Source organism: Maylandia zebra, unplaced genomic scaffold (assembly GCF_041146795.1).
Source record: "Maylandia zebra isolate NMK-2024a unplaced genomic scaffold, Mzebra_GT3a scaffold03, whole genome shotgun sequence".
Classification (NCBI taxonomy): domain Eukaryota; kingdom Metazoa; phylum Chordata; class Actinopteri; order Cichliformes; family Cichlidae; genus Maylandia; species Maylandia zebra.
In genome coordinates this window covers 2,608,969-2,621,123 of record NW_027490033.1, presented here as the reverse complement: position 1 = coordinate 2,621,123, position 12,155 = coordinate 2,608,969, and the positions used below count along the sequence as shown (strand labels likewise).

Below are 12,155 nucleotides of genomic sequence, written 5' to 3'. Positions count from 1 at the left end.
TGCCTTTAAACATCAGCTTATCCTGCTGATCCAAGTCCAACACTGAGTTTGTAAAAAGATGTTTGTCAATCAGTTTGTTTGGTTTCTGAGGAAAAAGATTCAATAACTTGCTGCTAATACACAACATTTCATCATATTTCCTCATAACCCTCTTTTGTCTGACCATTTGATCCCATTTGAATTTGCAATAAAGGATCCACAGAGTTTGGTGACAATAATGACAGTAGATGTTTGTGTGAAAGTGCTGGAAGCAAATGAGTGTGTGATGTTCTTTCAGTGTTGCACTTTGTAGACGCTCCCTGAGCACTGGTCTCACAGCCAGCTGCACATAGAGACCAGTGTTGTTAGTCCAGGTCAGAAGATGACTTGTTGGAATGAAAATGAGCTTGTAGTTTGTCTGCTTTAATAATGTGACTGGAAAAAGGTGTTGGACTTCAAATATGTCCATTTCTGTCACACTTCACCTTTAAAAGTGAAGCCATGTGGTTCCTGGAAGGAAAAACACGACTTTTTCAAGTCTTTGTCCTGTTTTTATGAGAAATGTTCGACTTTAATGTGAAACATTCAGAGTTTTTTCTCTTGTTGTGTTTGTTTGAAGCTGCTTCCTGTTGGCTTCAGCTGTTTGGAGTTTCCATTTTCTAAACTTCTACATTCTGAACCTTCTTCAGCTCTGAACAGATGATGAAACACTGAATGATTTCAAGCACTTTGTCTAATAAACTTACATCTTTCATTCTTTATACAGATTGGAGGACTGTGGTTTGTCAGAGATCAGCTGTGATTATCTGGCAGCAGCACTGAAGTCCAACCCCTCCCATCTGAGAGAGCTGGACCTGAGCTTCAACAACAAGCTGCAGGATCCAGGAGTGAAGCATCTGTGTGGTTTCCTGGAGAGTCCAGGATGTAAACTTGAAACTCTGAGGTCAGTCAGCATGTTTTAGTTGTGCTGAGATGAATATGATGTGAAAGTTGTGCTGACACTAAACTGCAGACATCAGGCTGATATTATACTGATCCACACTGAGGATCTTCATGGTAAAGTCTGTTTTCTTCTTCTCTGGTTTAGTCCATTGACTGCAGCAGAACAATGTTCACATTTCAAACAGTGATACTCAACGTATGGCCCGCGGCCCACACGCGGCCTGCCCACCTTTCCTGATTCAGAGAGAGGGGACCCTGATTAACTGTGTAGCTTCTTCCTCACAGTTCTAAGTATCAGACACAACAATGAATAATCCACAGCTGACTGTCTTTAGCAGGTCAAAGGTCACGGCACACAGCAGACAGTCAGAAATATTCTAACTCTGATCATTTATCAGTTGTGACACTGTGAGACTTGATCAGAGGTGTGATCATCACAGCAGAGGCCTTTGTGTCAAAGTCACTGAGGATCAAACAGAAACACATGAAGCAGATTTTCCTCTTCTGGCTTTTTATAGCAGATAACCTTCAAAATATTCTGCAGTCGATCAAAAACTGAAGCAAACCATGAAGCAACATGTGAACATGAGCTGATGCTGCTGAAGTGAAGCAAAGTTACAGAGGTTTGATTACAGACACAGCTGAGAGTTTGTAATCTGTCATCATTTTAAAAAGTTTCCATGGAACAGCAGAAATGAGGCTTTACTGTCAGAGGCCGACAGCACTGAACACAACAGCAGACTGGTGGCTAATAAACAGTGAATGATGCAGAAACAGATGTTTGAAGCTGTTCTTGGAGTACACTGAGAGAGAGAGAGCTGTGCAGGCAGGAACAGCCAAAGTCAGAGAGAATTCATGAGCATATTGATCAAACGTGAAGCAGAGTTTGGATCTTCTTTTGCTGCTGCTTCACTCAGTTTTGGTTGGAGACAGATGAAACCTGCAGCTTCAGGATCTGTGAGCTGTCCACTTTCAGCCCCGACGGCGTGTCCGTGTACGTGCCGTCGAGTGAACGATCCACGCTCTGTGTTTCCATCTTTGTGTGTTTAGCTGCTCTCATTTACTGTTTTATCTGTTTGCTGCTTGTTGAAATAGTTTGTGAGCTTTAACCTGAGATTCTGGCAAAATACATTTATATTAAACATCGATTCAGGATTGAATGAATCAACATCGTTTTATTCAAATTAAAACCATTTAAATGGGAACATGAATTTTTTACAGCCGCCTCTAATGCTGGGTAATGTCAGCTGGTCCATGTGCAGCTGGCTGTGAGGCTCAGGGAGCGTCGACAAAGTGCAACACTGAAAGAGCATCATCCATAAATATTGAGTAAGAACTGGACTCTCATACAGCGAGACTCAAATGCCTTTAAACATCAGCTTATCCTGCTGATCCAAGTCCAACACTGAGTTTGTAAAAAGATGTTTGTCAATCATTTTGTTTGGTTTCTGAGGAAAAAGATTCAATAAGTTGCTGCTAATACACAACATTTCATCATATTTCCTCATAACCCTCTTTTGTCTGACCATTTGATCCCATTTGAATTTGCAATAAAGGATCCACAGAGTTTGGTGACAATAATGACAGTAGATGTTTGTGTGAAAGTGCTGGAAGCAAATGAGTGTGTGATGTTCTTTCAGTGTTGCACTTTGTAGACGCTCCCTGAGCACTGGTCTCACAGCCAGCTGCACATAGAGACCAGTGTTGTTAGTCCAGGTCAGAAGATGACTTGTTGGAATGAAAATGAGCTTGTAGTTTGTCTGCTTTAATAATGTGACTGGAAAAAGGTGTTGGACTTCAAATATGTCCATTTCTGTCACACTTCACCTTTAAAAGTGAAGCCATGTGGTTCCTGGAAGGAAAAACACGACTTTTTCAAGTCTTTGTCCTGTTTTTATGAGAAATGTACGACTTTAATGTGAAACATTCAGAGTTTTTTTCTCTTGTTGTGTTTGTTTGAAGCTGCTTCCTGTTGGCTTCAGCTGTTTGGAGTTTCCATTTTCTAAACTTCTACATTCTGAACCTTCTTCAGCTCTGAACAGATGATGAAACACTGAATGATTTCAAGCACTTTGTCTAATAAACTTACATCTTTCATTCTTTATACAGATTGTGGAACTGTGGTTTGTCAGAGATCAGCTGTGATTATCTGGCAGCAGCACTGAAGTCCAACCCCTCCCATCTGAGAGAGCTGGACCTGAGCTTCAACAACAAGCTGCAGGATCCAGGAGTGAAGCATCTGTGTGGTTTCCTGGAGAGTCCAGGATGTAAACTTGAAACTCTGAGGTCAGTCAGCATGTTTTAGTTGTGCTGAGATGAATATGATGTGAAAGTTGTGCTGACACTAAACTGCAGACATCAGGCTGATATTATACTGATCCACACTGAGGATCTTCATGGTAAAGTCTGTTTTCTTCTTCTCTGGTTTAGTCCATTGACTGCAGCAGAACAATGTTCACATTTCAAACAGTGATACTCAACGTATGGCCCGCGGCCCACACGCGGCCTGCCCACCTTTCCTGATTCAGAGAGAGGGGACCCTGATTAACTGTGTAGCTTCTTCCTCACAGTTCTAAGTATCAGACACAACAATGAATAATCCACAGCTGACTGTCTTTAGCAGGTCAAAGGTCACGGCACACAGCAGACAGTCAGAAATATTCTAACTCTGATCATTTATCAGTTGTGACACTGTGAGACTTGATCAGAGGTGTGATCATCACAGCAGAGGCCTTTGTGTCAAAGTCACTGAGGATCAAACAGAAACACATGAAGCAGATTTTCCTCTTCTGGCTTTTTATAGCAGATAACCTTCAAAATATTCTGCAGTCGATCAAAAACTGAAGCAAACCATGAAGCAACATGTGAACATGAGCTGATGCTGCTGAAGTGAAGCAAAGTTACAGAGGTTTGATTACAGACACAGCTGAGAGTTTGTAATCTGTCATCATTTTAAAAAGTTTCCATGGAACAGCAGAAATGAGGCTTTACTGTCAGAGGCCGACAGCACTGAACACAACAGCAGACTGGTGGCTAATAAACAGTGAATGATGCAGAAACAGATGTTTGAAGCTGTTCTTGGAGTACACTGAGAGAGAGAGAGCTGTGCAGGCAGGAACAGCCAAAGTCAGAGAGAATTCATGAGCATATTGATCAAACGTGAAGCAGAGTTTGGATCTTCTTTTGCTGCTGCTTCACTCAGTTTTGGTTGGAGACAGATGAAACCTGCAGCTTCAGGATCTGTGAGCTGTCCACTTTCAGCCCCGACGGCGTGTCCGTGTACGTGCCGTCGAGTGAACGATCCACGCTCTGTGTTTCCATCTTTGTGTGTTTAGCTGCTCTCATTTACTGTTTTAGCTGTTTGCTGCTTGTTGAAATAGTTTGTGAGCTTTAACCTGAGATTCTGGCAAAATACATTTATATGAAACATCGATTCAGGATTGAATGAATCAACATCGTTTTATTCAAATTAAAACCATTTAAATGGGAACATGAATTTTTTACAGCCGCCTCTAATGCTGGGTAATGTCAGCTGGTCCATGTGCAGCTGGCTGTGAGGCTCAGGGAGTGTCTACAAAGTGCAACACTGAAAGAACATCATCCATAAATATTGAGTAAGAACTGGACTCTCATACAGCGAGACTCAAATGCCTTTAAACATCAGCTTATCCTGCTGATCCAAGTCCAACACTGAGTTTGTAAAAAGATGTTTGTCAATCAGTTTGTTTGGTTTCTGAGGAAAAAGATTCAATAACTTGCTGCTAATACACAACATTTCATCATATTTCCTCATAACCCTCTTTTGTCTGACCATTTGATCCCATTTGAATTTGCAATAAAGGATCCACAGAGTTTGGTGACAATAATGACAGTAGATGTTTGTGTGAAAGTGCTGGAAGCAAATGAGTGTGTGATGTTCTTTCAGTGTTGCACTTTGTAGACGCTCCCTGAGCACTGGTCTCACAGCCAGCTGCACATAGAGACCAGTGTTGTTAGTCCAGGTCAGAAGATGACTTGTTGGAATGAAAATGAGCTTGTAGTTTGTCTGCTTTAATAATGTGACTGGAAAAAGGTGTTGGACTTCAAATATGTCCATTTCTGTCACACTTCACCTTTAAAAGTGAAGCCATGTGGTTCCTGGAAGGAAAAACACGACTTTTTCAAGTCTTTGTCCTGTTTTTATGAGAAATGTTCGACTTTAATGTGAAACATTCAGAGTTTTTTCTCTTGTTGTGTTTCTTTGAAGCTGCTTCCTGTTGGCTTCAGCTGTTTGGAGTTTCCATTTTCTAAACTTCTACATTCTGAACCTTCTTCAGCTCTGAACAGATGATGAAACACTGAATGATTTCAAGCACTTTGTCTAATAAACTTACATCTTTCATTCTTCATACAGATTGAGGAGCTGTGGTTTGTCAGAGATCAGCTGTGATTATCTGGCAGCAGCACTGAAGTCCAACCCCTCCCATCTGAGACAGCTGGACCTGAGCTTCAACAACAAGCTGCAGGATCCAGGAGTGAAGCATCTGTGTGGTTTCCTGGAGAGTCCAGGATGTAAACTTGAAACTCTGAGGTCAGTCAGCATGTTTTAGTTGTGCTGAGATGAATATGATGTGAAAGTTGTGCTGACACTAAACTGCAGACATCAGGCTGATATTATACTGATCCACACTGAGGATCTTCATGGTAAAGTCTGTTTTCTTCTTCTCTGGTTTAGTCCATTGACTGCAGCAGAACAATGTTCACATTTCAAACAGTGATACTCAACGTATGGCCCGCGGCCCACACGCGGCCTGCCCACCTTTCCTGATTCAGAGAGAGGGGACCCTGATTAACTGTGTAGCTTCTTCCTCACAGTTCTAAGTATCAGACACAACAATGAATAATCCACAGCTGACTGTCTTTAGCAGGTCAAAGGTCACGGCACACAGCAGACAGTCAGAAATATTCTAACTCTGATCATTTATCAGTTGTGACACTGTGAGACTTGATCAGAGGTGTGATCATCACAGCAGAGGCCTTTGTGTCAAAGTCACTGAGGATCAAACAGAAACACATGAAGCAGATTTTCCTCTTCTGGCTTTTTATAGCAGATAACCTTCAAAATATTCTGCAGTCGATCAAAAACTGAAGCAAACCATGAAGCAACATGTGAACATGAGCTGATGCTGCTGAAGTGAAGCAAAGTTACAGAGGTTTGATTACAGACACAGCTGAGAGTTTGTAATCTGTCATCATTTTAAAAAGTTTCCATGGAACAGCAGAAATGAGGCTTTACTGTCAGAGGCCGACAGCACTGAACACAACAGCAGACTGGTGGCTAATAAACAGTGAATGATGCAGAAACAGATGTTTGAAGCTGTTCTTGGAGTACACTGAGAGAGAGAGAGCTGTGCAGGCAGGAACAGCCAAAGTCAGAGAGAATTCATGAGCATATTGATCAAACGTGAAGCAGAGTTTGGATCTTCTTTTGCTGCTGCTTCACTCAGTTTTGGTTGGAGACAGATGAAACCTGCAGCTTCAGGATCTGTGAGCTGTCCACTTTCAGCCCCGACGGCGTGTCCGTGTACGTGCCGTCGAGTGAACGATCCACGCTCTGTGTTTCCATCTTTGTGTGTTTAGCTGCTCTCATTTACTGTTTTATCTGTTTGCTGCTTGTTGAAATAGTTTGTGAGCTTTAACCTGAGATTCTGGCAAAATACATTTATATGAAACATCGATTCAGGATTGAATGAATCAACATCGTTTTATTCAAATTAAAACCATTTAAATGGGAACATGAATTTTTTACAGCCGCCTCTAATGCTGGGTAATGTCAGCTGGTCCATGTGCAGCTGGCTGTGAGGCTCAGGGAGCGTCTACAAAGTGCAACACTGAAAGAACATCATCCATAAATATTGAGTAAGAACTGGACTCTCATACAGCGAGACTCAAATGCCTTTAAACATCAGCTTATCCTGCTGATCCAAGTCCAACACTGAGTTTGTAAAAACATGTTTGTCAATCATTTTGTTTGGTTTCTGAGGAAAATGATTCAATAAGTTGCTGCTAATACACAACATTTCATCATATTTCCTCATAAGCCTCTTTTGTCTGACCATTTGAATTTGCAATAAAGGATCCACAGAGTTTGGTGACAATAATGACAGTAGATGTTTGTGTGAAAGTGCTGCAAGCAAATGAGTGTGTGATGTTCTTTCAGTGTTGCACTTTGTAGACGCTCCCTGAGCACTGGTCTCACAGCCAGCTGCACATAGAGACCAGTGTTGTTAGTCCAGGTCAGAAGATGACTTGTTGGAATGAAAATGAGCTTGTAGTTTGTCTGCTTTAATAATGTGACTGGAAAAAGGTGTTGGACTTCAAATATGTCCATTTCTGTCACACTTCACCTTTAAAAGTGAAGCCATGTGGTTCCTGGAAGGAAAAACACGACTTTTTCAAGTCTTTGTCCTGTTTTTATGAGAAATGTACGACTTTAATGTGAAACATTCAGAGTTTTTTCTCTTGTTGTGTTTGTTTGAAGCTGCTTCCTGTTGGCTTCAGCTGTTTGGAGTTTCCATTTTCTAAACTTCTACATTCTGAACCTTCTTCAGCTCTGAACAGATGATGAAACACTGAATGATTTCAAGCACTTTGTCTAATAAACTTACATCTTTCATTCTTTATACAGATTGTGGAGCTGTGGTTTGTCAGAGATCAGCTGTGATTATCTGGCAGCAGCACTGAAGTCCAACCCCTCCCATCTGAGACAGCTGGAGCTGAGCTTCAACAACAAGCTGCAGGATCCAGGAGTGAAGCATCTGTGTGGTTTCCTGGAGAGTCCAGGATGTAAACTTGAAACTCTGAGGTCAGTCAGCATGTTTTAGTTGTGCTGAGATGAATATGATGTGAAAGTTGTGCTGACACTAAACTGCAGACATCAGGCTGATATTATACTGATCCACACTGAGGATCTTCATGGTAAAGTCTGTTTTCTTCTTCTCTGGTTTAGTCCATTGACTGCAGCAGAACAATGTTCACATTTCAAACAGTGATACTCAACGTATGGCCCGCGGCCCACACGCGGCCTGCCCACCTTTCCTGATTCAGAGAGAGGGGACCCTGATTAACTGTGTAGCTTCTTCCTCACAGTTCTAAGTATCAGACACAACAATGAATAATCCACAGCTGACTGTCTTTAGCAGGTCAAAGGTCACGGCACACAGCAGACAGTCAGAAATATTCTAACTCTGATCATTTATCAGTTGTGACACTGTGAGACTTGATCAGAGGTGTGATCATCACAGCAGAGGCCTTTGTGTCAAAGTCACTGAGGATCAAACAGAAACACATGAAGCAGATTTTCCTCTTCTGGCTTTTTATAGCAGATAACCTTCAAAATATTCTGCAGTCGATCAAAAACTGAAGCAAACCATGAAGCAACATGTGAACATGAGCTGATGCTGCTGAAGTGAAGCAAAGTTACAGAGGTTTGATTACAGACACAGCTGAGAGTTTGTAATCTGTCATCATTTTAAAAAGTTTCCATGGAACAGCAGAAATGAGGCTTTACTGTCAGAGGCCGACAGCACTGAACACAACAGCAGACTGGTGGCTAATAAACAGTGAATGATGCAGAAACAGATGTTTGAAGCTGTTCTTGGAGTACACTGAGAGAGAGAGAGCTGTGCAGGCAGGAACAGCCAAAGTCAGAGAGAATTCATGAGCATATTGATCAAACGTGAAGCAGAGTTTGGATCTTCTTTTGCTGCTGCTTCACTCAGTTTTGGTTGGAGACAGATGAAACCTGCAGCTTCAGGATCTGTGAGCTGTCCACTTTCAGCCCCGACGGCGTGTCCGTGTACGTGCCGTCGAGTGAACGATCCACGCTCTGTGTTTCCATCTTTGTGTGTTTAGCTGCTCTCATTTACTGTTTTATCTGTTTGCTGCTTGTTGAAATAGTTTGTGAGCTTTAACCTGAGATTCTGGCAAAATACATTTATATTAAACATCGATTCAGGATTGAATGAATCAACATCGTTTTATTCAAATTAAAACCATTTAAATGGGAACATGAATTTTTTACAGCCGCCTCTAATGCTGGGTAATGTCAGCTGGTCCATGTGCAGCTGGCTGTGAGGCTCAGGGAGCGTCTACAAAGTGCAACACTGAAAGAACATCATCCATAAATATTGAGTAAGAACTGGACTCTCATACAGCGAGACTCAAATGCCTTTAAACATCAGCTTATCCTGCTGATCCAAGTCCAACACTGAGTTTGTAAAAACATGTTTGTCAATCATTTTGTTTGGTTTCTGAGGAAAAAGATTCAATAACTTGCTGCTAATACACAACATTTCATCATATTTCCTCATAACCCTCTTTTGTCTGACCATTTGATCCCATTTGAATTTGCAATAAAGGATCCACAGAGTTTGGTGACAATAATGACAGTAGATGTTTGTGTGAAAGTGCTGGAAGCAAATGAGTGTGTGATGTTCTTTCAGTGTTGCACTTTGTAGACGCTCCCTGAGCACTGGTCTCACAGCCAGCTGCACATAGAGACCAGTGTTGTTAGTCCAGGTCAGAAGATGACTTGTTGGAATGAAAATGAGCTTGTAGTTTGTCTGCTTTAATAATGTGACTGGAAAAAGGTGTTGGACTTCAAATATGTCCATTTCTTTCACACTTCACCTTTAAAAGTGAAGCCATGTGGTTCCTGGAAGGAAAAACACGACTTTTTCAAGTCTTTGTCCTGTTTTTATGAGAAATGTACGACTTTAATGTGAAACATTCAGAGTTTTTTCTCTTGTTGTGTTTGTTTGAAGCTGCTTCCTGTTGGCTTCAGCTGTTTGGAGTTTCCATTTTCTAAACTTCTACATTCTGAACCTTCTTCAGCTCTGAACAGATGATGAAACACTGAATGATTTCAAGCACTTTGTCTAATAAACTTACATCTTTCATTCTTTATACAGATTGAGCTGGTGTGGTTTGTCAGAGATCAGCTGTGATTATCTGGCAGCAGCACTGAAGTCCAACCCCTCCCATCTGAGAGAGCTGGACCTGAGCATCAACTACAACCTGCAGGATCCAGGAGTGAAGCATCTGTGTGGTTTCCTGGAGAGTCCAGGATGTAAACTTGAAACTCTGAGGTCAGTCAGCATGTTTTAGTTGTGCTGAGATGAATATGATGTGAAAGTTGTGCTGACACTAAACTGCAGACATCAGGCTGATATTATACTGATCCACACTGAGGATCTTCATGGTAAAGTCTGTTTTCTTCTTCTCTGGTTTAGTCCATTGACTGCAGCAGAACAATGTTCACATTTCAAACCTTCAAAGAAGAAGAAAAATCCTCCACTGGAAAATTCACTGTGAAACTCTCAAACTCTTCATTGCACCTTAAAGTCTGTCTGACACTGAAATCCAAAGCAAAATGTGCGTTTGCTTTACAGACAGCAGTCCAACACAAACATACACACATCATCCAAAACACAGTCCAACATCCAAATCTCCTCCACTGCCAGCATGAATGATGGGAAAGAGAAGGAGGAACACTCTGACATTCAGGGTTAGAATGAGTTTCATCAAGCAGACTGTGAAGATCAAAGCTGCATTAGAAAGCTTACATGAATGAATGAGTGGACAGAAGTGGACAGAGATCATCTGAAGCACTTCAAAGGCTTTAAATCAGCACATTTCTCTTTATTCTTTATCAACTCTGTTAGTTTCTCTCAGTTTTCTGTGGAATGAAGCTAACAGCAGGCTAATAAGATGCTGACCAATAGGTTTCTATTAAAGGTTGTAATTTGTATATGAAAAAGTGCTTTGGCTCAGCAGGGATCAGCTTACAGGTAGAATACAGCTGCTGGATGGGATTAGCATGTCATAGCTATCTACCAAACTGCTAACTGGGGGATTTCAGGCCATCTATGGATCATTTTTGCTAACTGTTTATTCAGCTTAGGCTCACAGGGCTGCAGCCTGTGCCCTAGCTGTCATAGGGCAAGAGGCGTGGTCCACCTGCACAGGTGAGCAGTCCATCACAGGGCCAACAGAGAGCGACAGAGAAGCACTCCCTCACATCCACACCTACAGCCAATGTAGAAGCACCAATGAACCTAAGCAGCATTTCATTGGACTGTGGGAGAACATCCAACCTCCACAGAAAGGCCCAGCTGACCAACAAGCTTCAACCTACAACCTTCTTGCTCTAAGGCACTAGTGCTAACCACTTTTGCCCATTTCAGCCCAAATCCTGCATCTTCCTGTTTCTGACTCCAGGCCAGCTCCACTAACACTTTCTCATCAGACACTGCCACCTAGTGGAGGAAGTCTTAGTTCCATTTGAAGCTTCAGATTACAGTTAGTTCCTTTACAAAGAGGTGGAGGTGGTGGGGCCACAGCACCATCATCACTGAGTGCCATAGGACACTTAACCTTTGTTTCCATATGCTGGGAACTTCCTGTTGTTCCAAGGAGGACTGGAAAATGTGTGAAAATCTCCCAGTCAGTTCCTCACAGCACACTTCAATCATTTCCCTCCCACAGCATCAGGACCAGGGCTTTTTCTCTCTTTGGTCCCACTAAGAGATTTCCACACAAACACCTCATCAGTGGGACTCTCAGAGCTACCAGCCCTTTGCTACAATCACAAAGCTCTTCATTGAAATCAATGATATCAAAGCTGGAATCAAATGAGTCCAAGTCTTCTGCTGATTCAGCATCACATTCATCTTTGCTCCTTGTTCTGCATCCCCACCATGGACTTCATTCCTTTCCAAGCCAGCCTTGAGTGTCCTTTATTCAGCTCATCCTCTGCTTTACTTTTACACCTGATTTTAGCTGCTTTATCTCTCTTTCAACAGGTTTCTGTGCCTCAATCTTTTTCTTCTCTCCCTCATAACAAGACAGCTTCTTCTGCCTGAGAACATGTTGGAGTGATTTACTAATCCAGGGCTGCTTATTGGGGAAAATACTTCCTGTTTCCAAAGTAATCCCCATTTTTCCCAGAAAGAAATGTCAGTAGAAATCGATGATCTAAGTGAGAACATGAGCCTTTAAAAAGTCCCAGTGGGTGCAGTCAAAGCAGTCCCTCAGTCCCAGTATAGAGTCTTTGGTCCAGACTGGAACAGCTGTGTGCCCAGTTTGAGCTCTCTTCAGTGCTGTGACCTGACAGACCCAGAGGGGCCATCACATCACATTTAGAAGCTCCCCTGATGGAGCCACAACACATGTCCAATACTTAGTCTGTCTTG

General features: G+C 42.1%; 1 protein-coding gene across 1 annotated transcript in view; it reads left to right on the top strand.

The window, feature by feature from the left end:
* LOC112432436 (protein NLRC3) overlaps window positions 1–12,155 on the top strand; it is a 3,307,575-nt gene that overhangs the window by 760,318 nt on the left and 2,535,102 nt on the right. Inside the window, exons 21-22 of the mRNA XM_076881152.1 lie at window positions 7,589–7,765; window positions 9,873–10,049. Of these exons, the coding sequence (XP_076737267.1) occupies window positions 7,589–7,765; window positions 9,873–10,049 (354 nt within the window). The remainder of the gene's footprint in view (window positions 1–7,588; window positions 7,766–9,872; window positions 10,050–12,155) is intronic.